Source organism: Malus sylvestris, chromosome 14, assembly GCF_916048215.2.
Source record: "Malus sylvestris chromosome 14, drMalSylv7.2, whole genome shotgun sequence".
NCBI lineage: Eukaryota > Viridiplantae > Streptophyta > Magnoliopsida > Rosales > Rosaceae > Malus > Malus sylvestris.
Window position 1 is genome coordinate 28,740,792 of NC_062273.1, and position 27,474 is coordinate 28,768,265.

The 27,474-nt window shown below is 37.3% G+C and overlaps 2 protein-coding genes across 4 annotated transcripts; one reads left to right on the forward strand and one right to left on the reverse strand.

The window, feature by feature from the left end:
* Nucleotides 1-1,663: 1,663 nt before the first annotated feature.
* LOC126600025 (zinc finger protein BRUTUS-like) lies at nt 1,664-9,556 on the reverse strand. Its single transcript, XM_050266524.1, has 14 exons — nt 9,122-9,556; nt 8,378-8,587; nt 7,281-7,475; nt 6,827-7,191; nt 6,169-6,394; nt 5,784-5,952; nt 4,062-5,249; nt 3,616-3,787; nt 3,250-3,471; nt 3,009-3,146; nt 2,691-2,925; nt 2,528-2,587; nt 2,323-2,394; nt 1,664-2,062 (listed from the first exon to the last, which is right to left on the reverse strand). The coding sequence occupies exons 1-14, from the start codon at nt 9,410-9,412 to the stop codon at nt 1,922-1,924; spliced, it is 3,684 nt and encodes a 1,227-aa protein (XP_050122481.1). The 5' UTR covers nt 9,413-9,556; the 3' UTR covers nt 1,664-1,921.
* Nucleotides 9,557-16,328: 6,772 nt separating this feature from the next.
* Nucleotides 16,329-23,198, forward strand: LOC126599716 (AP-3 complex subunit delta-like). Of its 3 annotated transcripts, XM_050266129.1 has the most exons (4): nt 16,330-19,365; nt 21,237-21,539; nt 21,678-22,172; nt 22,826-23,198. In XM_050266129.1, the coding sequence occupies exons 1-4, from the start codon at nt 16,474-16,476 to the stop codon at nt 22,826-22,828; spliced, it is 3,693 nt and encodes a 1,230-aa protein (XP_050122086.1). In that variant the 5' UTR covers nt 16,330-16,473; the 3' UTR covers nt 22,829-23,198. The 3 variants fall into 3 exon arrangements, with proteins under 3 accessions (XP_050122085.1, XP_050122086.1, XP_050122087.1); XM_050266128.1 differs by lacking the exon at nt 22,826-23,198 and having other exon boundaries at nt 16,329-19,365; nt 21,678-22,526; XM_050266130.1 differs by lacking the exons at nt 21,237-21,539; nt 22,826-23,198 and having other exon boundaries at nt 21,678-22,526.
* The last annotated feature ends 4,276 nt before the right edge of the window (nt 23,199-27,474 follow it).

The window sequence follows — 27,474 nt, forward strand, 5'->3', positions numbered from 1 at the left end:
GGACTTGTCTTCATTTGTGATGGGATAATTGCTTTTTTTATTCTAAAAGTGCTTTTGGTCCATGTATATTATGCTAATTAACATAAACTTTTTGAAATTGGTTGTTCATTGTTGTTTCTTTGCGAGTGATTCCGTTTATTCAGCTTACCTTTTTGTTCGTAGCTATGTGTGAAATGAATCAAGGTTTTTGTTTTCTTGGGTATAGCAATTTTGGCATTTCAAAATGAATATTTTTCTACTCTAGAAGAAAAAATTACAGTAGGACTGATATCTTGACCGCGTAACTGGTTAGTCACAGCTAACGAAGAAACAGAATCTTTTGTATTTGGGTACCATTTCGTCCCATGCAGGTACAATCGTCACAACTCTTCTGTTGATAAAAGTGTATAACTAATCACATATTTTAGTTGTCCTATCGAAATTTCTCTTAACGAAAAAGTAGGGGAAGCAAAATGACTAAATTTTCCTCATTTCTTTAGGATTTGTGATTGACGAGACAAGGGAGAGCTGGTTTCATGGAGTGGGTTTGAAAAGCCAAATCCATGTTTGAAATGTCATTCACTTTATAGATTTCTTGTCAGTATTAGCCTTTAGCTGTTGAACTAATTTAATTACGGACCATGCCTTCAGTTCGTCACCAAACTTTTATATATATTGGGGCAACGCCTAGATGCTTTCCCCCCTACAAAGTACCAAAAGACTTGGCTGTGCAACGGATTGAGATCATTTCCGGATCTCAAATTTCAGATCCGATGGACCTAGCAAGCCGTATTATATGAGAGAGATAAGGGTGTGGTTCTGTATAAGGTGTATTAGTAAAATGAAGCTAATGAGAACTGTACAATTTAAATTGAATTGTTTGAATTACCGATTCCGATAGTTTCGGAGTTTTGAAATCCGGATAACGTGTCAATCCCTGCGTAATGCTTGGAGTCATCTGTGCAATGCTTGGAGATTACTCGTTGGATTGACAAGACTATGATGGACGTGTGTCATTCGTGATGGATGCGACCTTTTATAAGGATTTGTGTCACCCATGTGATGGGAAAAGTGCTCATCATAACCTTGTGCAATAGAATTCTCCGGTTTTTGAAAATTCTATTATGTTTCAGCGTATTTTAAATGTTAAGATTTTTCTCTCTTAAATCTTAGTCTCGGAATTTTTGACCAAATATCCAATAAACCAAATCTCTAATGTATAAATATCTCAAACGTACTAAAAATTTCCACTCGAACCCCACCCCATTTTCTCCTCTAGTCTAACCTATTCTTTTCTAGCGAAGTTACAAGGTACTTTTACCAAGTGGAAGTGACAGTTGGCAGTTGGCCTTGAGATCCTCTCTGTATCTTATACCAGAGCCTACAGACCGAGTAATTCAGACCGTTGAATTTAAATCATGCAGTCGCAATTAGTACAATGCTCAGATATCTCTGTTGCGTGGTCCGGATTGCTCGGTATGTGGACTCCGGAGTGTGACATCCGAAGTTGATCTCAATCCAAATATAGCAATCATTCTACCTCGTAACCATATTGATATACTCTGCCCCGTTCAAAGGCTTTATCCAATGGAGAAGAAAGTCCCCGGTGAAAAACTTACATCTAAAGTAAACACGATCGAAAATGTTAACATACGAAAGGAAAGATAAATCTAACGAGATCATAGATCGAAAAATTTACCGCACCAAAGAAAAACTGATACGAGCAAATTTCTATACAGAAGGCTTTCAATGCGCTCTGTTTACTTCCTCAGTCTACACGTTCGAAAATTGAATATCTTGAAACCATACCGGGCTTCTACAAAATTGCTCTGTTGGATGTAAAACAACCAGTTCTGTGGTTGCGGGAATTGAATTGCCTATACAGGTATCTACATATTAATATGTATATATATATATCTTTGTCAAAGAATAAAACCTGTTGTTAGTTTGATGTCGGGCAGTCGGTATTTGATGTCTCGCCTTTGATCACCCGTGTGTTGTAAGATCCGCAGTTTCCGCACTTGTGATATAGCCAGTGAAACCGTGAGGTACCCTTTCGATCACAGTCATTACACAGAATGTCCTGGTTGGAAAAATAATTCATCAGATGGTGCCTTTACTGTTATGACTAATTTTCGGGGGTAAAACACGTGCACATATCAGGAGTTAAGACAAAAGTTTTGCAATTCAACATATGAATCCAATTCACAAGTTTGTATGAGACGGAACTAGCATAACGCAGAACCTGTAACCATCCTTAAGAAGGGAGACCAACTAGTTCAGCATGTCTAGACAACTAACTTCGAGAACATGAATAAAATAAAACGAATGGAAGCAGTGTACCTGACAACGATTCCTGTATTCCTCTGGAAGCTGCTCGGCAGCCAATAATGCATCAAGCATGCCAAAGTAAGCCTGAGTAGGTAAAGAGATTAAGGTCTGAGAGTTGGGTTTCATAACAAAGTTGCGCTACTAACGATTTAAAAAGGCAAGAGAACAAAGTCTAGAAAGAAAAAGAAGATTAAAAACAAACGAGAAATCCTCTTACCGCCATATCTCCCATAGATTTGCTGCAAATTGGACAAGTATAGTGACTGCAAGTGTACGCCTAACAGAAAACCATCCAATAGTTTAGATTTACTTTCTTCTAAAAGGAAAGGAGAAAAGTACATGACAAATGGATTAAAAATAAGCTTTATAAAGGCACAGACCTGAAAGCAAGCAGAATGCATGTAGTGGCCACAAGGCAGAGCTCGAACCGTTGCACTTGATGTGAACAAAAAATCACAGCAGATGGGGCAATTTGTTTCTAAACTCTTCTCCAAGCACTTGTGGTTCACTAACTTTATCCCCAGGCAACAATTGCATGTCATGCAATGAAAATAGTCAATGCCAAGACCCTTTCCGAGTCGGCATAAATTGCAAAATGGGCAGTGATACACAGTCCTGAAATTTCAAAAGAAATATGTACTTTACCAATAAGAATTTACTAATTATCTACAAAATTGAAGTTGCAAATAAGAACTCACCTTTCATCATCAAAAAATTTGCATATATTGCAATAGTACTTTGCCATGGATAGTTCATTGCATGAAGGTGTAGTGCATATTGGCCCAACCGGCTGAACGGTCAGGCAGCGCATGCACATCATTTCAGTTGTTGCTTTCCTGCAATGGTTAATAGAGTCACAGGTCTTACCCAAAAAAGAAGAATAAGAACAAAGATAATGTAACGTAACTTGAAAAGTAAGTCTGGATATCCGAAAATTACCTATCCATTGAATGATCGCTCACATTGTCATGGCAAAATCTACAAGTAAATAACTTGCCACAGCAAGCAGCTCGGAGTTTGCAGTTTCTTTTATAGTGTTCGCACCCAAACTCTTTTTTCTCTGCACATCGATATGCTGGTGAGTGTCCAACCATGTCTTCACCATTAGAAGATTCTCCTGCTATTTCCTGAGGCAACTTCTGCTGAGTAGCTATCCAGCGGCTGAAACAAACGAGTCGCTCATTAATAATTTAAGAATTCTGGCCAAGGCTTATGTATTTTTAACATCACGATCTAGTTTCCGAGTCAGAATAAAGATACTGTAGCAATAAGAGAAAAGTTCTGTAAGGTTAGTATAGAACTAACCTAGTCATAAGATTCTGCACTAGATATGCCTTTCTCCTCGGATCAAGAGTTGCATCGCGATAAACCTTTCTGATCTCTGACTCAAGTTCATTTTGATTCATACGGAAAATATCCTTCCAACCAGGTTTGAACATCTGATCGGGCTGGTCCAAGCTTTCTTGAAATTCAACACCTAGAACAAAATAAAAGTTAAGATAGCTAAATTAATCCAGTTGAAAGGCAGTTTTTAGACATTAAAGTCACTGTACTAGTTCAGAAGTATAATTGGGGTCCAGCGGCAGCAGGTAATTGTTTTCCCAAAATCAAGTTGGGCGTTCAAACATTAAATTACTGTACTAATATCTCCCATTAGGACAAAAGCACACCCCTCACTTGACATGGTGTATTGACTGCCTTAACTGTCCATTTATCTACAATAACAGAAACGCCTGGATCGTGAAACAAACCTTTTTGAGGAGTGCTACTTTCCGATGTTTCAGTCTGTGAAGTTGACTCTGAAATTCCTTTCCAGCATTCATTAAGCCACTCGTGAAACATTGTATTTTTAGTTGCTTGCTTCCATGTATCCATCATTTTGTTCTGTTCATCCTGAGTAAGTGCAGAAGTTACCCATGGTAACATCGATTGGAGCACCTCAGCACCTGTGGTCCCAATAATGCGGCCAACTATTTTGTCTTGCTCCTCCACAGTGAAGTGTCTGCCGAATAATGGCCACAGCTCAAGTTCTTCCCTGAAAATATGCTGATCTAGTGTAACTTTGATAGATTTGCACATTCCTTGAAGCTTTGTAGCTAGCTCGTCATACTTTTTAGAGTAGTTACCATTAGCAGCAGAAAAGCTAATGCTACTTCCAACTAAATCCTCATCCATGTCATCCTTTTGCAAGCTTTCATGAAGGTGAGAAAGTTCTGAAAGAACACATGAGATGTCTTCAAATAATTTTTCCTCCTGTTTATGGTCCAGTGTGTATGAGTGACTGACATTATGAAGTGCCTCCTTGGATTCCAGCGCAGGAAACACTATATCATCCTCCGCATTACTATGCGCTCTGTATAAGCCCCACAGCAAACGAAACCTTCCTATGAACTGCCGAAGAGTGGTTTCATCACAATAAATAAGCTTTCCAGATTCAATATCTAAATACTCCAAATCTTTACGTATGGCTTTATGAAATTTAAAAATAGTATCAATGGGGCGTTCTCCACAGCCAATATCAGAAGAAGAATTATCCGTTTCCCAGACAAAAAGACTGGAATTAAGAGATGGGGCACCAGAACTGAAAGATAAGGAGCGCAAAGACTTGGCCCCAAAAAGAGAACTCGGCCCAAGATTATTGCTGTTCACTCCTAAACCTGGGACACAGCAGGACTGGTCACTACCATTGTCTTTGCATGACATAGGAACATTTTGTTTGGCTAGCCTCTTCACATTATTTGCTTGAAGTCTCAAGCTGTCTCTAGCAGATGATGCAGAAGAACAAGCACATGCTGAATGAACAAAACCTTCTTCAATATCAGTGAAGCTTTTAACAGGACAGAAACCAATTGCACTTGAAGACAAACATGAACCCTGATTACGAGCCTTGCATGCCCATCCCGAAAAGAGTGTTACCAAAGCGGAATCAGGCACTGGAGCTGAATCATAAAACTAGATGTCAGAATAGAAAGTAACTAATAATTTTTTTATTAATATTTATCAATGTTTTAAAAGGCTCGCCTTAGGGCGCACCTAGGCGTCCTCTAAGGCTGGGCGTGAGGGTTGCCGCCTCTGTTTTGAGGGAGTGGGTGCAAGGCGTTGCCGGAGCCACCTAGGCCCTTAGGGGATTTTATTTTTTGTTTAAATTTAAATTTTTTATTTTTTACTCCCAAACCCAAATTTTGGGTAGGGTTTTAACTGCCTCATACCTCTTCCTTGCACTATCATCTCTCTGCCTTTTTTTTTTTTTTTGTGTATAATGGATGTGCTCAAGGTGATATTGATTAATAATCTTTTTTTTTAATATAATATATGTGTACGCTCAGTGTATATATTAAAAAAATTAGATCTCGTGAGGCTTCTCCTCGCGCCTAGGCGGGGCTATCCCTTGGACGCCTTGCCCACGCCTCACTCTTTTAATACATTGATATTTATCAATTAAAAGGTGAACATACAAACAATAAATACAGAACCTGCTAACTGCATGTTTTTGAGAAAATTATTTGCTTCATCTTCAGTCAACTTTCCGATTAGCCATGGCAATACACGCTCAATCAGTCTTAAGGGCATCATACACAAAGCTTGATACAAAAGTTCACGCTGCCTTTTGAAGCTGAAGTGCTTTCGAGCAAGTGGAAGAACCTAGACATGCAGGCCATGGAGCAAGTACTGTTAGGAGTTAGAGGGGATACTGATTCTATGGTTTCTAGTAACTAACACTTACCAAACATACCGTGTTACCAATTTATTATCATTTTGAATATATATTCCATGAGGTAACATATCAACTTCCCCCCACACAACTTACTGAAGCTACCAAAACTTCCAAAAAACCTATTCTAGCAATAAAGAAATTACCTGAACTTCTTCGTTGCTAAAGTGCCGCTGGATAGTTTCCATTATTTGATCAGCATGAGAACATAATTTTGCATAAAAATCAGCAGAAGTAGAGATAGCTCCAGCACTTTGAATATTTTCAATCAAACACCTAATTTCGTTGAATTGGCTTTCTTCTTCAGCATGCTCTTGGAAAAATGAAATTTTTCCATCAACGGCAGGAAATATGACCTTGTCCTCAGCAATACTGAAATCAACAAATAAGTAATATTCAAATAAAAAGGAGAGAAACTAAGATTTATGGTATAAACTCTCTGCCACGTAAAACCAATGAATTCATAATGATCACAATAAAAAAAAGTAAATAAAAAAAGTAAACAAAATAACATGAGCAGGCGAGGAATTCATCAAGAAAAAGACACTAAATGATAAATCAAATGATACTGTGAGAAACAATTCCATGTGTGGAAATATGGAAAACTGGAATTTATTAATACCAAAGTTGAATTATACCCTATGATATATTAATTTTAACATATAGCTGTACCAGTTTACCGCAAGCATAGTAGGAACTTTTCACTAACCACGCATCATTCAGAAAAGAAGAAAAGATCAAAGGTAAGTTTTCCAAAGCAAAGAGTTAACTTTCCATAGATGCATGACAGATATATAGAAATACCTGTGAAAGATGCAAACTTCAGCGATAAATTGCAACCTCTCGTTGAAAGCTGATAGATTAGTAAAATCTCCAGCCTGTTGTATCTTCCTAGCCTCCTCAGCTATCTCATTTAACTCCCTTTTAATGGCATTATGCCAAAGAAGTATTTCATTTATTGGGTGCCCCTCAATGGTATCAGAAACATCAGTACTTGACTCTACATACTTCCTTTTCCCAGTCCTGCACTCACATGCAGGATTTGCCTTCTCCATATGTTGACTTGATGTGCTAGCACCAAAATCCACACAACATTGGAACTGAGGGGTATCTATAGAACTTCTGAACATGTCAGCACTACTTCTACCTCCCATCCAGGTGAAAATGACCTTCAAGTAACAAAGAGCTGTTAGTTATGTGTGCTTGGAAAAGCAATACTAGAAAGGACTGAATTCTTTGACCAACTCTGAAACATTACTTGTTGAAGAAGCTTTTCCCCTGGAACTATCTTGCTTAAGCATTTGCGTAAATCCTGATGTTCATCAGGTGAAACAGAAGATGAAAGCCATGGAAGAAACTCGGCCATCATATTCACAGGAATGCTGCACAGAAACTGCCAGACCAGAGCTGCCTGCTCCGCAACTGAGAATTTCTCAATGAGCAACGGAAAGACCTGCCAAAAATAAAACTGAAATTAAGTTCTGATCTCACTAATTAAGTTCAGTATAATTGTATCGTAGAAAAATCCTGGAATATGAAGAGAGATCTCCCAAGGGGTCCTTTAGTTGCCAAAGGGAAGTTCGTCGAGAAGCATAAATCTTCAGCTCTTCCAGTCCGTAAGGACAATTATTATGGTACTCAAAACTATTAGGCCCAAACGGGTGTGCATATGTTTACCTGTAGTTCCCCCCTTCCCCTCCTATTACGGAAGAGATCAGGGTTTTCTTGTCATTGATTAGAGTGAGAGAAGAGTCAATTATGTGTACGCAAAAATAGAGACAACTTGATGCACATGTTAGAGAATGGACTTTGTCTGGATATAATACGCACTTGCTTGATGTTGATTAGACGGTATTGTACTTTTTGTATCTCCTAATTGGAAAAAATTCAAGGGCAGAAATTCAACTAACTGTATATTAGTGGTGGAACTTTGTCGGGAAACTTTGTGTTCAGTTCCTATGGTGATCATCAGATGTTCATAGCAAAATTGAAAAGTTGGATTTGCATGATCAGGACATTATAGTTATGGGATTTCATGAAGAAAAATAAGTAAATTACTAAAAGTGATGATCATTAATGGTTATTAAACTTTCCATAGAACGCACCAGGGGCTTATCACAAATTGGCATAGCATAACCACACAAGCTGCCATGTCATAGTATTACCACCAGCAAATATTATACGAATCCCAACTTTTTTAGAAACTCTCTTTCCATTTTTTCATACTATAAAGAGCAATGACAAATAACACGTAAGCAATTGCGAATAACACGCAAGCAATTGCGAATAACAAGTAGGCCGAATTGGGGGCATGAAAAAGAATCAAGATTCAAACTTTGAAATATGAAACAACACCTGTTCCTCTTCCTTTGCCATGTGTTGGCTAATTGATGTTTGTAGGGCTCCTGTACAAGACGCTAGCTCTCTCGGGAAGTTTTCATCATTTTTGGCATTTGAACTTAGCAGCTCAAATAGATGATCAAAAAGATTTGTTTCACCCTCATGTTCAAGGGAGTAAGTTTGTGCTACATTCTTCACCCGTATATCAAGAGCTGGAAAGATTACCTACATTTCCAAAAACGAACACTTCAGTTGCAAAGATACAAAAAAGGCTTGGCCTTTTCACGAAATTTTTGTTCTACTGGCGCTACAAGTGTTCGAAAACCATAAATCGAAGAGAGGATGCAGCGGAAAACAAAACGTTCATGTGACATTGCATGGCCGGGCTGATAGAAAACTTAAAACAAGAAGGAGAATTTTGAAAAATAGAATACAATTCAAGTGCAGCCATTGAATATTAACTCTTTGTTTTGATGAGAAATCCCGAAACGTTATCCTGGTTCACAAATTTAACAAATCCATAACAACATATGATTATAATACCTCAAAATGTTAGAAACAAAATTGCAATCTTTACCAACACAAATGCAATTGCAGCAAAACCTTCACTAACATTAAAGCTTATTCAGAAATTCAGAAATCACAATTAATTATCAAAATCCAGAACAAACTCAATTCTTCAAACTAATGAAAATCCTGAATGCAATTCCAAACACTCAACGAAAACGAATCCAATAAAGAGCGAGAAAAATCAATGACCTCGTCTTCGGCATTGGAGTGGTGCTTGTAAATCGACCTCAAGAAATGGTAGCGCTCGAGCAGCGGCTGAATATCGGTTCTTTTTCCGGTGGCGAAGGCCATGGCCAATCGGTGAAGCGCATCGAGCTCCTTCCGAATTGCCTTGTGAAAGAACAAGAAAATCAGAATCGGAGACCTCGTTGGCTCCTCCGAGCTCGCCAAGCATCCATTGACCGACGAAGAATCCACCTTGTTGACGGAATTCGACAGCATCGCCAGTCCTCCGCCTCCGTCCGTTAACGGCGTCGCCATCTCCGTCTTCCAGAAATCTTCTTACCGGAGAATTCTCTCTCTAGCTCGGCGTTTGCTCTGATAACGGAAACTTTCTCTCTCTAAAATCTGTTTATCTGAACTTTTAATTTTTTTTGTCTGTTATTTTTGTTCGACGGAGAAGAAGGGAGGAGGAGGAGTTTATATAGTCGGCACGGCGCCACGTGGTGCCGACGTTCGCCGATGTGGACGGTGATGTCATTAACGGCTGGTCACGTGAGGCACTTGGAAGTCACGTGTGTATCATGCATGCGGTGTTCATGTATGGTAAGGAAATTACTAAAGAATTTTGGGTTTTGTTAGTACTATCTCAACTATCGCGAAATTCGTATTTTGATATAATTAGTTAGTTTTTCGTATCAAACTCGTATACCTAAATTTTGATTTTTTTTTACATTTTAATATCTTTGTTAGGTTTTTGTCAAGTCTTTCATTAAATGATGATATAGCATGACTTTGGCTATCATATTTGCCAAGAGTTAGCATTAGATACGATGGCTGTGATTTACAAAAGAATCTCTCATCTACGTGGCAAATATGGTGGGCCAAAGTTATATCACGTGTAATGGAGAACTTGACGAAAAACCTAACATAAGTATTAAAGTGTCAGAAAAATCAAAGTTTAGGTACAAAGCTTAGACAAAAAAAAAAAAAAAAAAAAAAAAACTAAGAATAACAAACTGTGAAAGTTAGAATACTTGAGAGTAGTAACGTGAGAATTACCCAAGAATATTTTTCTAAAAGAAAAGATTGATTCTTTTCTCTCAATTAATCCAATATTTTGAGGATTGTTGAAATAATTTTGTTCCTAAATTTAGTATTCTTCTATATGTAATGATGATTTTTTTTTCTTCTTATTTTCTTATTTGGAAACATTAAGGATTAAATAAAAACAAAAAGGTATCAAATGCAAGCTTTTATTCTGTTTTTTCAAGGGATAATTCAATCACCACTGACTATGTTCCGACTTTAATAAAAGAAGAATGGAAAGCGTGATCATAAAGGAAAACCACATAAATGAGACAAAGTAGTTCAATCAGCCTGGTGTATGAGTGCTTAAATTCCATAAAAACATATATCTTACTTACGTAATCAGTAACTGAGTCAGACTTTATATTTTTAAAGAGTCGATAGTTAAAAAGTTATCGAACAATTAACTTTGTAAATTCCTATAGGCTTAAAAATAGTTTATGGAACTTGGGAGTTGGGAACAAACCACTACTACAAATTAAATATGAATATTTTTTTTGGACAAACGATATTATCTACACTAAGAGCACTTCCACCGTGTGCTCCAGCCCGAGGGACATGCACATGAACAGGGCCAAAGAGCTCGAGTGATGAAGCCCAACGTGTGCTGACGAGCCAGCCCAAGTAGGCCCGAGGGAGAAGCCCGGCAAGAATTGCCAGCCCAAGAGCCCGAAGGCCACTTAATGCAAGGCTAACGTTTGGGCGACGTCAGCCATCATCTCCTTTGCATTTATGGGCCTCAACCTTATAGCTACTCAACCTCTGTCGTCCTTGGAAGCTGCAGAAAGGATCATCTCCAGACCTAAACCCACCGGAGCCTCCAGATTCGTCTTCTTTAAAGGCCCAGTCGGCATCGTGGGCTTTCCCGTAGTTGGCGTCGTGCTTTCTCGAAGTCGGCGTCGTGACTTCCTCGGAGATGGTTGTCGAAGAAGATGCATAATTGAAGAAGAAGTTTTCCGATAAACAAACAAAGAAGGAAGAAGGAAGTGAAGAAGAAGATGCATAATTGAAAAATAAGCAGATCCAAATATGTAGAGAAGAAGGAAGAAGGAAATCTGCAGAGAAAAAGGAAGAAAGAGGAGGATCCAGAGATAAATCAATAATATAATATTAATTTATACAAGTAAATAATATAATATTAATTATAAATTTAAAAAATACTAATATTTTATTACTTATTACCGGGGCTATTCAGTGTAAAGGTAGAGATACAAAAGGCAGTTACTGCTCTTAAGGGCATTTACTGTTCACTAGGTGGATTAAATAGTGAATAGCTCGAGAGGGCCTTTGCAACGGTGGAGTTGCTCTAAAGAGGAAGGAACAGGCTTAGCCTCACAATGAGCTAACAATAATGTGGTTCAAGTTTGCATTTGGCGAGAATTGAATTTAAATTTTTTCACTTACAAGTGAAGAGGAGTACCAATAGACAATAGTACTAAGTGACTCAAATTAAATATGAAATTAAAATTAAGCTTCCAACGTTGTTTCTTACCTAATGTATACTTATATATTATACATGTATATACATATGCACACACATGAAATAGGGTCGTTGGCTTAAGTCATGAGTCCTCCACTAAAAACAAAGAATTCATGACATACAGATCCTAAATCACGCCATGGAGCAATTGTTTACTAACTAATATTACGATTTAGTTGTACTTTTCTTTATTTGCTAGTGATAAGTATCATATCAAAACATATGAATGACGATCATGTATAATATTTATGTTGAGTTCAAAACGTGGTTGTGGCTGGCTCAACACGTGACATAATTGAATCATTTTCCCTTTTAAATACGATATCTCCTTTCCCTTTGAATAATTTTGTATAAATAACCAATTATTAGTATATAGAGGGTGGATCTGTTACATCTCTTCATAATGCACTTAATGATTTGAACGTCTATTTTTAGATTTTCCCTCAAAGATCATGTTTACCAAAAGTCTCACAATTCTGAAATCATATGATTGTTAGATTAAGGAGTTAGAATTTTTTTGTAGAACCGTATTCGTCCATCTTCACTACAAATGAATGTCTTACGGTGTTGGATTTGTTTAATTTTTTGCAAGAATGATCTATGATTAATGTTCTAAAAAAAGACTGGATCGTTGAAACACATTACGAAATGGCCCCCAAAAAGTATGTGTAAAAAATTGTGTAAAAAAGTAATATCACGGTTCTGTCCCTAAATATAAGTACGCAATACACACACACATATATATATATATATATATGTATACACGTATATATACATGCATTCTTATATGCTGAAAGCAGACCAATTTAATTATTGAGGTGTACGAAAATGAAATCAAAATAATAAGAGTCGTTTTCGAGAAGGTTGGAGATTGAGTGTAGAGAGGGAAAGACGTTGAAGGTTGAAGGCACACAGGGAGCTCGTGCCTGTTGTGTTATGGTTTGAGCAGGCACATGCCGGCCCACGCCCTCACAAGCTCACCTCAGTTTTGTCTTTTGGTCCTTTTGGAGCTTTCAAGTCTTTGAGTCGTTTGCATTTTCTTTGAAATTTGGGGCCCTTCTTTGAACATAAAAACTTTCCACGGATTCTTGTTAATATTTTTTTGTTTATTAATTTTATTCGATTAATTTGATTCAACGGTTAAAAAATTCAAAAATATATAAAATGCGAAAATAAGTCTCCTAATAGTTCTCTATTTGTTTTTATTAGATTTTTTTCTATTTTAATATACCATTGTTGTATCTTTATTTGCTTGAGCATAAAATAAAATATGTTTAAGGTCTAAACTATGACGTGGATCAATTGGGGAGATACTGTTTCAAGGTTTGGTGGGATAATTGACACGATATTATATTAACTTGCTAATCAAGCAAAAGGGTCTATGTTTGAAGTCTTTCATCAACTTCAATGAATATTAAACTGCGTTGTATGAAAAGAACTTGCATGTCATAATATATATGATAATTTTTCTTTATCTCTCGTCACGTAGTATGAGAAGAATTTACATGCATAGATTTATATCTTCAAGTCACAAAAGAAGCAATAAATGTATTTTCATTCGAGAAAAGTTTTTTTCCACAATGAATGATTCGCCATGCCTACTGAGGACTGTACATGGAAATTGTTCAACACAAAATCTAAATACCTAAAATGTACATATGATTTTGGGACTTTGGTGGTCTGTTCAAATAGCATAGTTAATAAAATACGGAATTGGTGTAGTACGTGAGAAATACATACGTGTATTTATATAGTAACTTTACTAAAAATATATTTTGAAAAATCAGGCCATTTTTATTTTAATATTTTAACTATTTATTTATATTTCTTTGGTAATATGTGAAAATACGTATAGAAAATGTGAATTTTATATGTTTTATTGAAAAATGTGTCAAAATAATGTGTACTAAACATAAAAAATACAAATGACGTGTATCATATATGCATAGTACTTTGAAGTTATAAGCAACTAGCAATTTAACGAATTATTGAAATGAATCCACTACAAACCTTTTCATTAGAAAATCTCCTCGTTAGGTGAGATGTTTCATCAACCTCTTATTAGCGAATATTAACGAGACTTTAACTTTACTTTCCTTAATGTTTGATTAGTTAGTTAATTAGTTCATTTCCCTCTCCAACTTGGCCACTAATCTTCTTTCTTTTCCCTTTAAGCACTTTCCTATGTACAAAGATATTGCAGACCCACTTTCCCAACGAATGCACACATTCGTCGCGCAAAATCAACGACTTTTTCCACATCACTTAAATCAATTTAGGAGGCAGAAACTGCAAACCCAATTGCAGCAGCTCCCTCCCTCCTCCATCTCTCTTCAAAACCTTCTCCAATCCCTCCCTTGCTCTTAAACATGATGTAAATTGAATTAAACTATAACACCTATATAAGTTTGTGTCTCTTTGGATTGATGATTGCTCTCTAGAATTTGCCTAAAGTTTTTGTCTTGTATATGTCATTTGTAGGGCAGCGTGGAGAGAAGGCCATTTAGTGGCTAATTATTACAAGTAGTTTTTTCGAATGCTACTTTTTTAGTGGCAGCAAATATTCAACCCTCAAGGTAAACCATTTACTGGTTATGCACATATACTGGATGATCATTGGTACTGTAATGTTTCTAGTCATTCATTCAAGACGTTAAGGACGTTTTAGGCATAAAACAAACAATAGGAAAACTAATGAAAATGGCTTAAAAACTTTAAGTTTTAACGATAAGGACAAAATAAAGGGTAAAGTGAATAGTATCAAGATTGAGTTTTTAGTGTAAAAATGTGGTTTTTCGTTAAAATGAACAGTACCGGAAGCTTTTCGTTAAAATTCCCATTATAAATTTTTGGTTTTTGGTGGAGAAAGGAAACCATCCAAATTTTCTGTTTTAAACAATTTGTTCAACTTGATTTGAATCTGTTTATGAAACAAAGAACTTGGACCTTTTGGCTTTTGCAAAGCCATGCCACAGAATGTTAGACAGAAATTCTCCATACCTGCCTCTATCTCTCCCTCAGATTGCGGCCCAACAAGCCCGGGAAACCGAGATTACAGCCCAGTTATCGGCCCACTACGAGAAGATGAGTATGATCATACGGGCATTACAGATGTCTGGCCTCCAAATCCAGATGCCAACACCTGATCTTGCTCCACCTTCGACCTCATAGCCATTTCACCTAGCCGATACCCAGTAGCCTGATGCATCAAACCTAGAAGACTACTTGTTGTAGTTTTTTTTCTTTTATGTTCGAACATCTTGTATGTACATTTTCATATATTTTATAATTACATACTTTTTCTTGGTTTATTAATTATTGTTTATAATTTAATTAAAACATTTATAAAAAATTAAATAAAAAATATTTTTGCCATAAAAAAAAAAAAAGGTTTGCGCGATGAAGAATTGTTCAATGTACATAACTCTATCCTAACTTTCTTACAACCAAACAGAGTATTTTATATAACAAAAATTGTTAAAAATAAACGCTTTTCTAAAATAATTATATATAAAACATGTTGGAAATTTTATTAAACATCTAAATACTTCCAAAGAAACGCATAACGAATGCTTCTTCATACACTGTTTTTACAACCAAGACCTAGAGGCACTTGGAATAATTTCAACCAAAAGATAATCATAATACAGGGCGTATTGTAAAAGCCCGTTGGGCTAGTTGTCCCTGTGCACAATCAATGCAACCACCTCACCCCTCCCAAATCCACCAAGTTCCAGCCAATGTTCATGTAAAAAATCTCAATTTCAAGAAAAATGTAAAAATCTCAATTACCTTCAAATGTCAAATTCATCACCATTTTTATTACTTGTTCAAATTTAATTAGACTAAATATGACTCTCGATTTCCACTTAGTATTGCGATCTAGTGATATTCATCTTCACTTGTAAGTGAGAGGTCTTAAATTTGATTATCACCAAAGATGAATTTGAATCACATTATTATTAGTCTATTGTGAGGATAAGCCCACCCAAAATATCATTTGTTAAAAAAAAAGATGAATCTCAATTAATGAAAAAAAAAAAACGTAAATTGATACGTCCTAAGTACCAAATTAAGTTCAAGGTATTACCAATTTTTCTATGAAGTTAGTCGAAATGATCAATTTGCAAGTTTTATTTACTGAAATAATAAATTCTCAACATCTAATAACTTTTATTCCTTCTAACAATTGAATTTGTAAAATGAATTTCAATCAATATTATCAATTCTCCCAACGTGTTCTTTATTTATTTTTGTCAAATTATAGATTTTATTAAATATTAGATTAGTCATTGATAAGGCTTGAACTCAACTCGGCATGCAAGGATTCGACATCTTTTCACCACTGTGGTAAAGAGCCACTTACAAACATGTTCTTTATTTCAATCAATGCAGATGATGCTTACCGCATAAACAATCATGTCTATATACAACATTTAGGGTTCGATCCATACTAAGTTTTTGCAAGTGGCCATTTACCACAGTGGTGTGAAAGTGTTAAGCCCTTGCATGACAGCGTGAATTCAAACTTCGTTGGTGACTAATCTAACATAACCCATCATTTGACAAAAAAAAAAAAAAAAAAAAAAAAAATCCATACTAAGTTTTTTCTCTGACCTGCTAAAATAAATAAATTATATTTATTTTGGACAAGATCAAGTAGATACAAACGAAAAAAACCAGACCGTGAGCTATTTCCAAAGTCCAAATGGACCTTTTACCCAAAGCCATCACCCTTGCCCAACATTCCCACCTTGTGCAGAGTGTGTAGCGCCACCGTAAAAATTACCAAATCTCAAATCCTCCGCCGCCCATGGCGGGTTCGTCCCTCATGGAAAACCTCTTCCAGCGCACGCTGGAGGACCTAATCAAAGGCCTCCGCCTCCAGCTCATCGGCGAGTCCGCCTTCCTCTCCAAAGCCCTCGACGAAATCCGACGCGAAGTCAAATCCACCGATGCCGACACCAAAGCCAACGCCCTGCACAAGCTCACCTACCTCTCCTCCCTCCACTTCTACGACATGTCCTTCGCCGCCTTCCACGTCGTCGAGCTCCTCTCCTCCACCCGCTTCTCCCACAAGAAGATCGCCTATCACGCCGCCGCCCACTCCTTCTCCGATGACACCCCCGTCCTCGTCCTCATCACCAACCAGCTCCGCAAGGACCTCACCTCCACCAACGAGTTCGAGGTAAGCTTAGCGCTCGAATGCCTTTCTAGAATTGCTACTGTAGATCTTGCTAGGGATTTGACACCTGAGATTTTCACCTTGCTGGGTAGCGGTAAGGTTTTCGTTCAAAAGAAAGCGATCGCCGTGCTTTTGAGGGTGTTTGATAAATACCCAGATGCTGTGAGGGTGTGTTTTAAGCGTTTGGTTGAGAATTTGGAGAGTCCTGACTCGCAGATTGTGTCTGTGGCTGTTGGGGTGTTTTGTGAGCTTGCTTTGAGAGAACCCAGATCGTATCTTCCGTTGGCGCCGGAGTTTTATAAGATCCTGGTTGATTCTAAGAACAATTGGGTTTTGATTAAGGTGTTGAAGATATTTGCAAAGTTGGCCCCTTTAGAACCTAGGTTGGCAAAGAGGGTTGTTGAGCCGGTATGTGAGCATATCAGGAGGACCGGGGCCAAATCGTTGCTGTTTGAGTGTATTAGGACTGTGGTGACCAGTTTGAGTGATTATGAATCTGCAGTGAAGGTGGTGGTTGTCAAAATTCGCGAAATGCTAGTTGACGATGATCCGAATCTTAAGTATCTCGCATTGCAGGCACTTTCCGTTGTTGCAACAAAGCATTTGTGGGCAGTTTTGGAGAATAAGGAGGTTGTGATTAAGTCTTTGAGTGATGTGGATCCGAATATCAAGCTGGAGTCTTTGCGTCTTGTTATGGCAATGGTATCTGAGAATAATGTGGCTGAAATTTGCAGGGTTTTGGTCAATTATGCTCTTAAATCTGATCCAGAGTTTTGCAATGAGATTCTTGGTTCCATTTTATCAACATGCTGCAGTGATGTATATGAGATTATTGTGGACTTCGATTGGTATGTATCACTTTTGGGAGAAATGTCGAGGATCCCGCATTGCCAGCAGGGGGAAGAAATTGAGAAGCAACTTATTGATATTGGTATGAGGGTCAAGGATGTTAGACCAGAGCTTGTTCGGGTTAGTCGTGATATGCTGATTGATCCTGCATTACTTGGTAATCCATTCTTACACAGGATGTTGTCGGCTGCTGCTTGGCTGTCAGGGCAATATGTTGAGTTCTCAATAAACCCATTTGAACTCATGGAGGCACTATTACAACCCCGTACAACTCTCTTGCCACCATCTATAAGAGCGGTATATGTACAGTCTGCTCTCAAAGTTTTACTCTTTTGTCTAAATGCTTACCTTTTGCAGAGGGGGAATGCTGCATCCTCCTCAACTTTTGATATATTGGTGCCAGATGTTCCAGGATTGGTTTCGGAACGAGATGGCCCAGAGAGTTCTAGTTTGGCATCATGTGATGCTCCTGTGCATTGCAAACAGGATGAAGGATTCAACCCGAGGGTTTTTAATCAGTCTTTTGAAGGTCTTTCTGTAGAACATGGTGGGGAGGAAACAGCTACTCTTGGGCAAGCATCTGCATCGTCTTCATTGAAGGATAGTTTCACACATGAATCTATCGTAAACCTTTTAAATCGAGTTGAATTGGCTGTGGTTCCCCTAACAGGAAGCTATGATGTAGAAATACTAGAGAGAGCACGAAATATACTTTGTTTCACCGAGTTGATTAAGCGAGATCTGCTTGATAGTCCAATACAGAAGGAAGAAAGTTTGGTAAGGGAAGGAGCCCAAGCGTCTCAAATCATCAAATTGATGCATGATGCCTTTTCAAATGATCTAGGTCCTGTCTCGGCAAGTGCTCAAGAAAGAGTTCCTGTACCAGATGGGTTAGTGCTTGCGGAGAATCTTGAAGACTTGGAAACAATCTTCGGTGATGTTCAACTACCTTCATTAAATTCGTTCTCTCTTGGAAGCCCACAGTACGTGGAGAGAGCTGGTTTTTCTATTCCTATCCATGAAAGCAAAGAAGAGCCAGTGCCATCGAGCGAATCCACATCTCTACTTGCAGAGCACCGTAAGCAGCACGGTTTATATTATCTTCCCTCTGCGAATAAAGAAGATGATTATCCACCTGCCAATGATACTAAATTACAGCATGATACCAATGACGACGACGGAGATCTAGTTAAGCTTACAGAGCAATTACTTCTTTCTAAGAAAAAGCCAAACCATGCAAAGCCTCGGCCTGTGGTGGTGAAATTAGATGGAGATCAAGCAACTATTGCGAACAACCCTCGTCTGAAGGAAGATTTGTTGTCTGGTACCGTGAGAGACGTTCTTTTAGGTAGTGACACCAATCCCACTTCATCCCAAGGTCAAGCATCCACCAAGTCATCGAGTAAGAGAAAAGGGAAGGAGAAACTAAATGTTGATTCTGCTAAAGAAAACTTGGGTGGTGTTGAAAAGCATGATCAAGGAAACCCAAGTTCAAGAAAAAGCAAGCACCATAGTCATAGTAAAGGGAGAAGACACGGAAGCCCGGGGAAAAAAGGAGATGAAACAGAAGAAAATGGTCAGAAATTGCAGCAGAAAAGTAATCATACCCATAGTAAGCACAAAGCTCGACAACGAGCGGAAGTGCCATTGAATGTGGTTGCACAAAAACCGGTAATTCCAGATTTTCTTTTGTAGTGTTAACAACGTTCAAATTTACTTCTTACTCATCATTTTCACCATACTTGTCCTTGTATACTGTTGATGTTAGTCCTGCAGTCCTGCCGGAGATTTTATACATTTGGTTTCTCTAGTCATGGTTTGTGTTTGCACAACTGTTGGGATTTTTTTCTGTTTTAAGCGAGACGACGCGATCGTTGCATCGTCTCGCGAATTTCATTCGAGCTATGAAGTTTAAGGTTCTTTCTAGTTTCTGTTTTGAGTATTACTTGCTTCTTGACGATAAAAACGACAGATTTGTCAGGAGGAGTAAATTGACACATTGTAAAATTTAGGTGGCTCAAAATCAAACTGAAATTGCAGTGGCCAATCGGAACAGGAGTATTCATAAAATTTGACCATTTTTTCGTCGAAACCACGCTAACCGATTTTTCTTGAGTACTAAGAGAAGCTAATAGAGACATTTTTGGCCGTTGAATTAGATCCATCAACTTAAACTTCAACTGTAACGGATATTAGTTTTGCTTCCTAGCGAATCGGGTTCGGTTTCTCCTGAACTTGCCTTTTCGTCTTCTCGGAAAGGCGGTTTCGTATCGTCTTCGTAATATGCATGAACCTCTTTCCTATGCGTAAGATGGACTTTTTCTACCCCGGAAGAACAGGGGAAACAGCTTTAATGCATTCCTTCTTCAATCATTGTTGCCCCAAATCTAGGTGCTTGCTAGCTCATACCAACTTGGTGACATTTGCACCGGGAATGAAAGTCAAATTTTATTATGTTCGGTAGACCTAACAAATAGGTCGTAACATCCAAGTTAAACTTTAACTAAAACAACTTGGAATGAAAGTCAAATTCTATTATGTTCGGTAGACCTAACATATAGGTCGTGTTTGTTGTGTTCGTGTCGTTTTCATATCATAACCGTAACGGGTCGTGTTATGTTAAACTCATTATCTTAACGGCTTATTAACAAGCGATCCGATAATGATCCGATTTGTTAATGGATTGTGTCGTTTCATGTGGGGTTAACGGGTCATGCAAGAAATTGCCATTAACATGCCTTGTTCGTGTTATACTCGTTATCTTATTGGGTTCTTAACAGATGACTCGATAACGACTTGACTTGTTAACGGATTGACCTGAAACTTGTTATTTTTGTATTGTTTCATGTCGGAATAACAAGTCGTGTAAGAAATCGTCAAACTTGACCATTTTAAAGAATTAACGGTAAAATACTTGGGAACATACAAAAAAAATCTTCAAACTTAGGATTGCAATTTAGACGTAGGAATGCTCGAACAGGTGGAAGACCAGTGGTCATGAAATGTCAACTCTTTAAAAGATCAAAGGTGATGACCAAGGCCTAATGTATGTGGTGTCGATTTTCAAGAGGTCTTTCGAAACCCTAGGTCGTAGCAATACCAAAACACATGCATGCATCTTAAATTTCACTCTACCTAATCTTCTTTTTCCCAAGAAAAAGAAAGCTACTTCCGCTTTTAATGTCCTACCCTCCTAGGTTTATTAATGTAGGCATCGATCTGGTTTAGCTTGAAGTACATAGCTAGCTAAGTTCTTCTTCGATCTGCTAAACTCTCCTATCCTGCTCCCGGAAATGGGAAGCGAACTCCGAAAATCTCAGCCAATTTCGAAGCTTTTGGTATCGTATTTGCAGTTTAGCCATGCCTTTCATCTAGTGTTTTTTGTCATTGGTTTGTCCATTGGAGTCATGGTCAGTTCATACTACAAGACCTTCTTCCCATTCACCTTACAAACCACTTCCTCCTCGTCACTGCTACTGCCGCCTGCCTCAATATCACAGTTTCTGCCACAACCACCCTCACCGCCGCTTCTCCCTTTACAGGAATCAGGTACTGATAACGTTGCATCGGATACTGAGGCACTTTTGGTGCACAAGATGGTTGATGATGGTGAGTTGTTCTGGAGAGCATCTTTTGTTCCAAGGATTGGAAAGTTTCCATATAACCGTGTGCCTAGAATTGCCTTCATGTTTTTGACAAAGGGGCCCATACCTTTGGCCCCATTGTGGGAAATGTTCTTCAATGGCCATGATGGACTTTACAACATATATCTCCACCCTCATCCTTCATATGTTGAGTCATGGCCTCAAAATTCTGTTTTCTATGGAAGGAGAATTCCAAGCAAGGTAGGTTAGTTTTGAACTTTTTTTGTGGATAAAAATGGTCAATTCAAATCATGTAATTTTTCATGCGTATATAAATTAAGACTGTTGTTATTTGTATCATATTTACTGATTATATAGTTGATCACCTCTCTAATGTAGGCGGTTGAATGGGGAAGTCCTACAATGATCGATGGTGAGAGACGCCTGCTAGCAAGTGCCCTCCTTGACTTCACTAACGAGAGATTTGTGCTACTATCCGAGTCTTGCATCCCATTGTTCAACTTCACCACAATATACAGCTACCTCATGAATGCCAGTGAGAGCAATATAGGTTCATACGATGACCCGAGGAAGGTGGGTCGGGGCAGATACAATCCGAGAATGTGGCCTGAAATCAACATATCGGATTGGCGCAAAGGCTCCCAATGGTTCGAGGTCAGCCGGAAGCTGGCAGTTGAGATCATATCAGACAACAAGTACTACCCCATATTCAAAGAGCATTGCAGCCCTCCTTGCTACATGGATGAGCATTACATCCCAACCCTAGTGAACATCATTGGCCCTGAAGAAAACTCGAATCGGAGCGTTACTTGGGTCGATTGGTCCAAAAGTGGTCCTCACCCTGGAAGATTTGGGAGGAATGATGTTTCAGAAGTAATTTTGAATCAGATAAGATTTGGTTCTAATTGCAGTTGTAGTGGTAATAGTAGTGCAAATAGTACTACTACTTGTTCTATGTGTTTTTTGTTCGCTAGGAAGTTCATGGGAGACACTTTGCGGCCTCTCTTGCAAATTGCACCCATGTTGCTAGGTTCCTAGGTTCCATTTCATAATTATACCTTTGTATGTGAAATTCATACGTATTAAAGAGTATATCATCAAACGTGTTGGTTTTGTATATCCAAATAACATTACTCTATTTATATTATTACAAATTTGATAAATTAACATGTATCTATCCATCTTACGGAATATTTGTTATGAAAAAAATATCAATTTATTTTTGTACATTAGGCACTGAAGACCTACATGCATTTATCTGTTGCATATTTTCTGTATATATTGCGTTTTCTTGTAGGAACCAATGAACCTGAAGTTCAGAAAATTTGAACCCGAAGTTTTCGAATAATGGCATGAAAACCAGAAGTTTTTCTTAAAACATTACATCTAAGAAAACTAACAGTTTTTTATGATAATTTAAATCAATACATGTCTAATAAAACCGAAATGTTCTACTCCTTATGTATGGATTGCTAAATTTTGTCTTCATTGGACTAACCACACTTTTGTCCCTTTTTTTTTTACAGTAACATGTTGAATTTGAACAAACTTGGCTTTACTGCTTTGGAAGTCTCCGAAAGAAACTACCAAAAGTTGGTCCAAGATGTGAAGCTCCATTTTACTGTTAAGAGCCTTGAAGCTACCATAGAAGCTGAGGAGAATGTTTTGGTTGGCGAAGCTGACAAAGCAACATCCATGATCTTCATATGAAAGCATATCATGACGCACTACAAATCGAGTACCTCGCAGAGGAGGATTCACGAGCTTCATATAACGATTTGGAGGATTGCTTTGATCACCAAGGAGATATATTCTTGTATGAAGTAAGACACGACTTGCAACATTTACGCTTCCAAGACTTTAAGTATGTGAATGAATGCAATTTTGAAGTTTGTCGAATCTAATCACTCTTAAGTTCTGTAAAGTAGACTTAACTGAATAGGATCTCCTGGAGAAGACCTATTCAATCTTCCATGTACCAATATTGTCTTGCAGCAACAATATTGGGCACATAACTTCACTACATTTTCGGGTTTGATCTCTATTTTACTTTTTGCTGAAAAGCTAAACCAGCTGTTGATGAAAAATCATCAGGCTAGACCTATTGGCTCGATCGTTGTGCCTGAAGCACACAATAGCAAGAAACAATGCCCGAGCTGTTGCTTTAAGCTTGGTAGGTTTGGCTGTAAGCCGAATGCCCAAGGTCAACAATGAAGGCCCATCTAAGGGAGGAAAAGAGCCCAAAAGCGTTGTCACCTCGCTCACAAGGCCTTGAACTTAAAGAATAAAGGTAAGAGAACCAACCTCATGGATGCAAATTGTGTTATCATTGTGGAGGCAAGGACCATTGGTCCCGCATTTGCTGAGCTCTCGCCAAGGTTGTAGCTGAGTATCATTCTCGTCGTCATAAGTTTGAATCAAACTTTGCTCAAGTGGGGGAACCCAAAACTATGAAAATGGAGGTTTTTGACCTCCAATGAAAGAATAGATTCTTAGACATTGGCTCACATATTGGCCGAAACATCCCCTATGTTTTGGTTTTAAGTTTTGGACAATTTTCTTTAGGCCATCTCTAACCAAAAGGGCCATCGTCTAGATTATAGCCCTGCAAGAAATTATTTTTTAATGAACAGTGTCAGACCATATTTATATACCATCTCCAACTGAGTGGGCCAAAGGGTCATAGGTTAAACATAGCTCGTTTTGACACAAAACCTATCTCCAACCGAATGAGGCTATTTTTTAGCCCTGTAAATAATTTATTATTTTAAGTTTTTTCTTTAATATATTGGTTAATTGAATTAAACTACCATATTAAAATCAGGTTTTCGGACATATTTTGAGTATCACATGTCGCTAAATGAATAAGCCTCCAAATTTCTTATCTTTATATAATCTCAATAATTTTTTGGATAGGATTTCGAGTGACACATGTCGCTAAAGTGAGTATATCTCCATATTTTTTTGTTTATGTAATCTTAATAATTTTTCGGATATGATTTTGAGTGCCAGATGTTGAGATGTAATTGGTTATGCAAATTTTAGATTGGATTCTTATTTACGTGACACTTCTTATCTTCAGCTTCCAATGTTACTAAATTGGTTAGATATTGGGGCAGAATTCACACACCTTCATCTTTTCAAATGGTGAAAAAGATGTGAGAAATGGTGTAAAAATGGCTTAGGTATTTATACAAAACAAAAAAAAAAATTTTAAATTAAAATTTTTTAAATTTCGTCAAAAAAAATTTTCAAATTCCAATGGCTACGTGACGTCAGGATGACGTCATGTTACCATTGGACTGGATTGGGCCTACCCAAATCTGGCTAGCTGGCCGGCTTTCTTTGCCCAGCCCACATGCCTTGTGGCTGATTTATGGCCCAATGGGTCCTACAAACCTTTTGGTTTAGCCTTAGGTTGGAGATGAGTTTTGTGACAAAACGGGCTACATTTTGGCCTATATCCCTATAAATAGATGTGAAAAATAAATTAAAACAAAATCAACCCACATTAAGCCCTAACACATCTACGCCCACCACTTTCTGGTGGCTTTTTCACGATGTCAGTGAATCTTTTGTGCCAGCATCTCCTATTCGTCTCCTCCTCTTCCGTTTTACATTGTTTCTTTTTGTTTTTTTTTATTAAAAGTTTCCAAAGAGAAATTGTCAACCCTCCTTCAGGCCATTGCAATTAGTTGCAATGTTGAATACACGAATTTGGTGGAATGGAATCCAAATGATTAAAAAAGGTTCAGGCTTTTTTACTTTGTGAATGAGTTAATAATGAGTCTCACATTGATGAGAGGAATGACTTTGCAAGGGCTTATAAGTAAGTTGGGCTACTTCTCATATTGTCAATTTATTTTATGGTGAAACCGTAACTTTCTTCATAGTATGTCCCATATGTGAAGCCAAATGGTTACATGCGTTACACGTCATCCTGTTGTGTTATCTACGTGTTATACTTGAAAATTTGCCATACGTGAGGGGGCATGTTAAGAATGAGTCCCATCACACATCATCCTGTTGTGTTGTCTACGTGTTATACTTGAAAATTTGCCACACGTGAGGGGGCATGTTGAGAATGAGTCCTACAATTAAGGAATGAAGGATCTTGCATGGACTTATAAATAAATTAGGCTACTCCTTATATTGCCAATTGATTTTATGGTGAAACATTAACTTTCTTCATAATGAAATAGCCATTCTACTTCATGAATTGCCATTTGGTCATGAATTGGCATTTGGTGGAAGGGAATGCAGATATGAGGCTTACAATCCTGTCGTACAAAACCGATGACACGAGGAACCACGATCTCCAGTTTGACGGAGAAGGGGTGGTGGAGGGGAAATTTTTCAATATGATCGGAATACGAGGTGATACATCACGTATTTTTATATAAGTGGTGAAAATTTTTAATTTTTAAGTTATTAATTTTTTAACACACATATCCCACAATTTGTATAATGACACGTGGTATACCACTCGTATTTCGGTCACAATAAAAAATTTCTCGTAGCGGAGGCATCGAAAAGAAGGCGTTGAGATAAGAGTTGAGATAAGAGGGAGCCTTCATGCTCTATGAACGTTGTCCGAAGTCAAAGCTTGTGGAAGGCAATTGTGGCTGCCATGGAAGGCGGTGCAATGCAAAAAGTGGTGTCGTTTAATTTGAAGTTGCCATGGGGTTTTTGACGAGGATTAGAATCCCATATTGGGTGTGGAAAGAAATTTATTTATTTAATATTTCTTCAATTTTATTCAGGGGTGATATAGGAATTTAAAAAAATATCTTTTAAATTGAGTGTGAAAAGAAGTTTATTGGGTTATAATAAAATTTCTTTTTTATTCCGTTTCATAATTATACGTTTGTATATAAAATTCTTTTGTATTAGAATCCAGATAACATTACTTTATTTATATATCACAACTGTAATAAATTAACATGTATCTATCATATTACGTAATAATTAAAATTAATTTTTTTTTAAGGAATGTGGTGGCTGCAAGTTATGCCTGGTGAATTTTAGCATTCATGTAGGGCAGCCAGCAATGTTCAACAGTGGCAGCTCAGGCAGGCATGACCTGGGAATTTTTTTAATATAATTAATTTGCCTAAAATAAGTAATATACCCCATTAATTAGAGTGACAATTACCGTACAACACCCACGTGGCATAAAAATAAACAAACTCTCATGTTACTTCAAAGGCTAGCCTACTCTTATATAAAAATGTTATTACAAGTTTACAACCTATTTAGAGTGTGGAAATAATCGATTGGTTCAATGAATTCCAACATAATAATATATACCTCAACCTAAAATGTTTAAAGCTAATAATACTTACAATTTAGATGAATCGAGGTGGTTATTTTTGGACAGGAGAAACACTTTATGTTTAGATTTAGAGTTTAGAGCTCTCGTTGATTGTTTTTATTATGCACTTCTGTTTTCTCACGTAATTTAAAAGAAATTAGTATTAATTATAACAACACACTATGCTATACATGTAGCGTTAACTTGCGTACGAGAGTTTAGACCTAAAAAGAGAAATGAAACTGCAAGCGTTTTAGAGAATAAAAAGTCATTAACAAAATTCATGTTGATGATTTGTTTTCTGTTTTTCTAAGATGTTACTTGGTGAATTGTTCTTGGACCCTATATTTTATTTGGCTTCATCACTTTCTATCCTTTATTTATTATAATTCAAATATAGAACTGGGGAGGGGCAGTGTCATTCTTACTTTTTTTATCATTCATTTCTTTTAAGGGAATTTTAACGAAAAATCATATTTTTACACTAAAAAAATCAATTATGGTACTATTTATTTTATCTTTTTTTTTTATTATCGTTAAAACTCAACTTTTTCATTAGTTTTCATTTCTTTCAATGGCAAAAGAAACAAATTTTTTTAATTGAGGGGTATATTTGGAAATCAGTTCTTCCCTATCTTGGATTATAATATAAGGAAAACTAATGAAAAAAGCTTGAAAACTTTTAGTTTTAACGATAAGGACAAAATAAAGAGTAAAATGAATAGTATCATGATTGACTTTTTAGTGTAAACATGTGGTTTTTTGTTAAAGTGAACAATACCAAGAGCTTTTCGTTAAAGTTTCCAATAATATATGGTTAAATTTCACCAAATCTTCAAACTTCAAAGTTGTATAAAACTT

Excerpts from the sequence above, each read along its gene's own strand:
- LOC126600025 (XM_050266524.1), bottom strand. The coding sequence starts at position 9,412 with ATGGCGACGCCGTTAACGGACGGAGGCGGAGGACTGGCGATGCTGTCG. Across the intron at positions 3,472-3,615 it reads GTGCAGAATCTTATGACTAG|CCGCTGGATAGCTACTCAGC; the intron begins GTTAGTTCTATA and ends CGTTTGTTTCAG. Across the intron at positions 2,926-3,008 it reads AAATTTTTTGATGATGAAAG|GACTGTGTATCACTGCCCAT; the intron begins GTGAGTTCTTAT and ends TTGAAATTTCAG.
- LOC126599716 (XM_050266128.1), top strand. The coding sequence starts at position 16,474 with ATGGCGGGTTCGTCCCTCATGGAAAACCTCTTCCAGCGCACGCTGGAG. Across the intron at positions 19,366-21,236 it reads ATGTGGTTGCACAAAAACCG|GAATCAGGTACTGATAACGT; the intron begins GTAATTCCAGAT and ends CTCCCTTTACAG. Across the intron at positions 21,540-21,677 it reads GAAGGAGAATTCCAAGCAAG|GCGGTTGAATGGGGAAGTCC; the intron begins GTAGGTTAGTTT and ends TCTCTAATGTAG.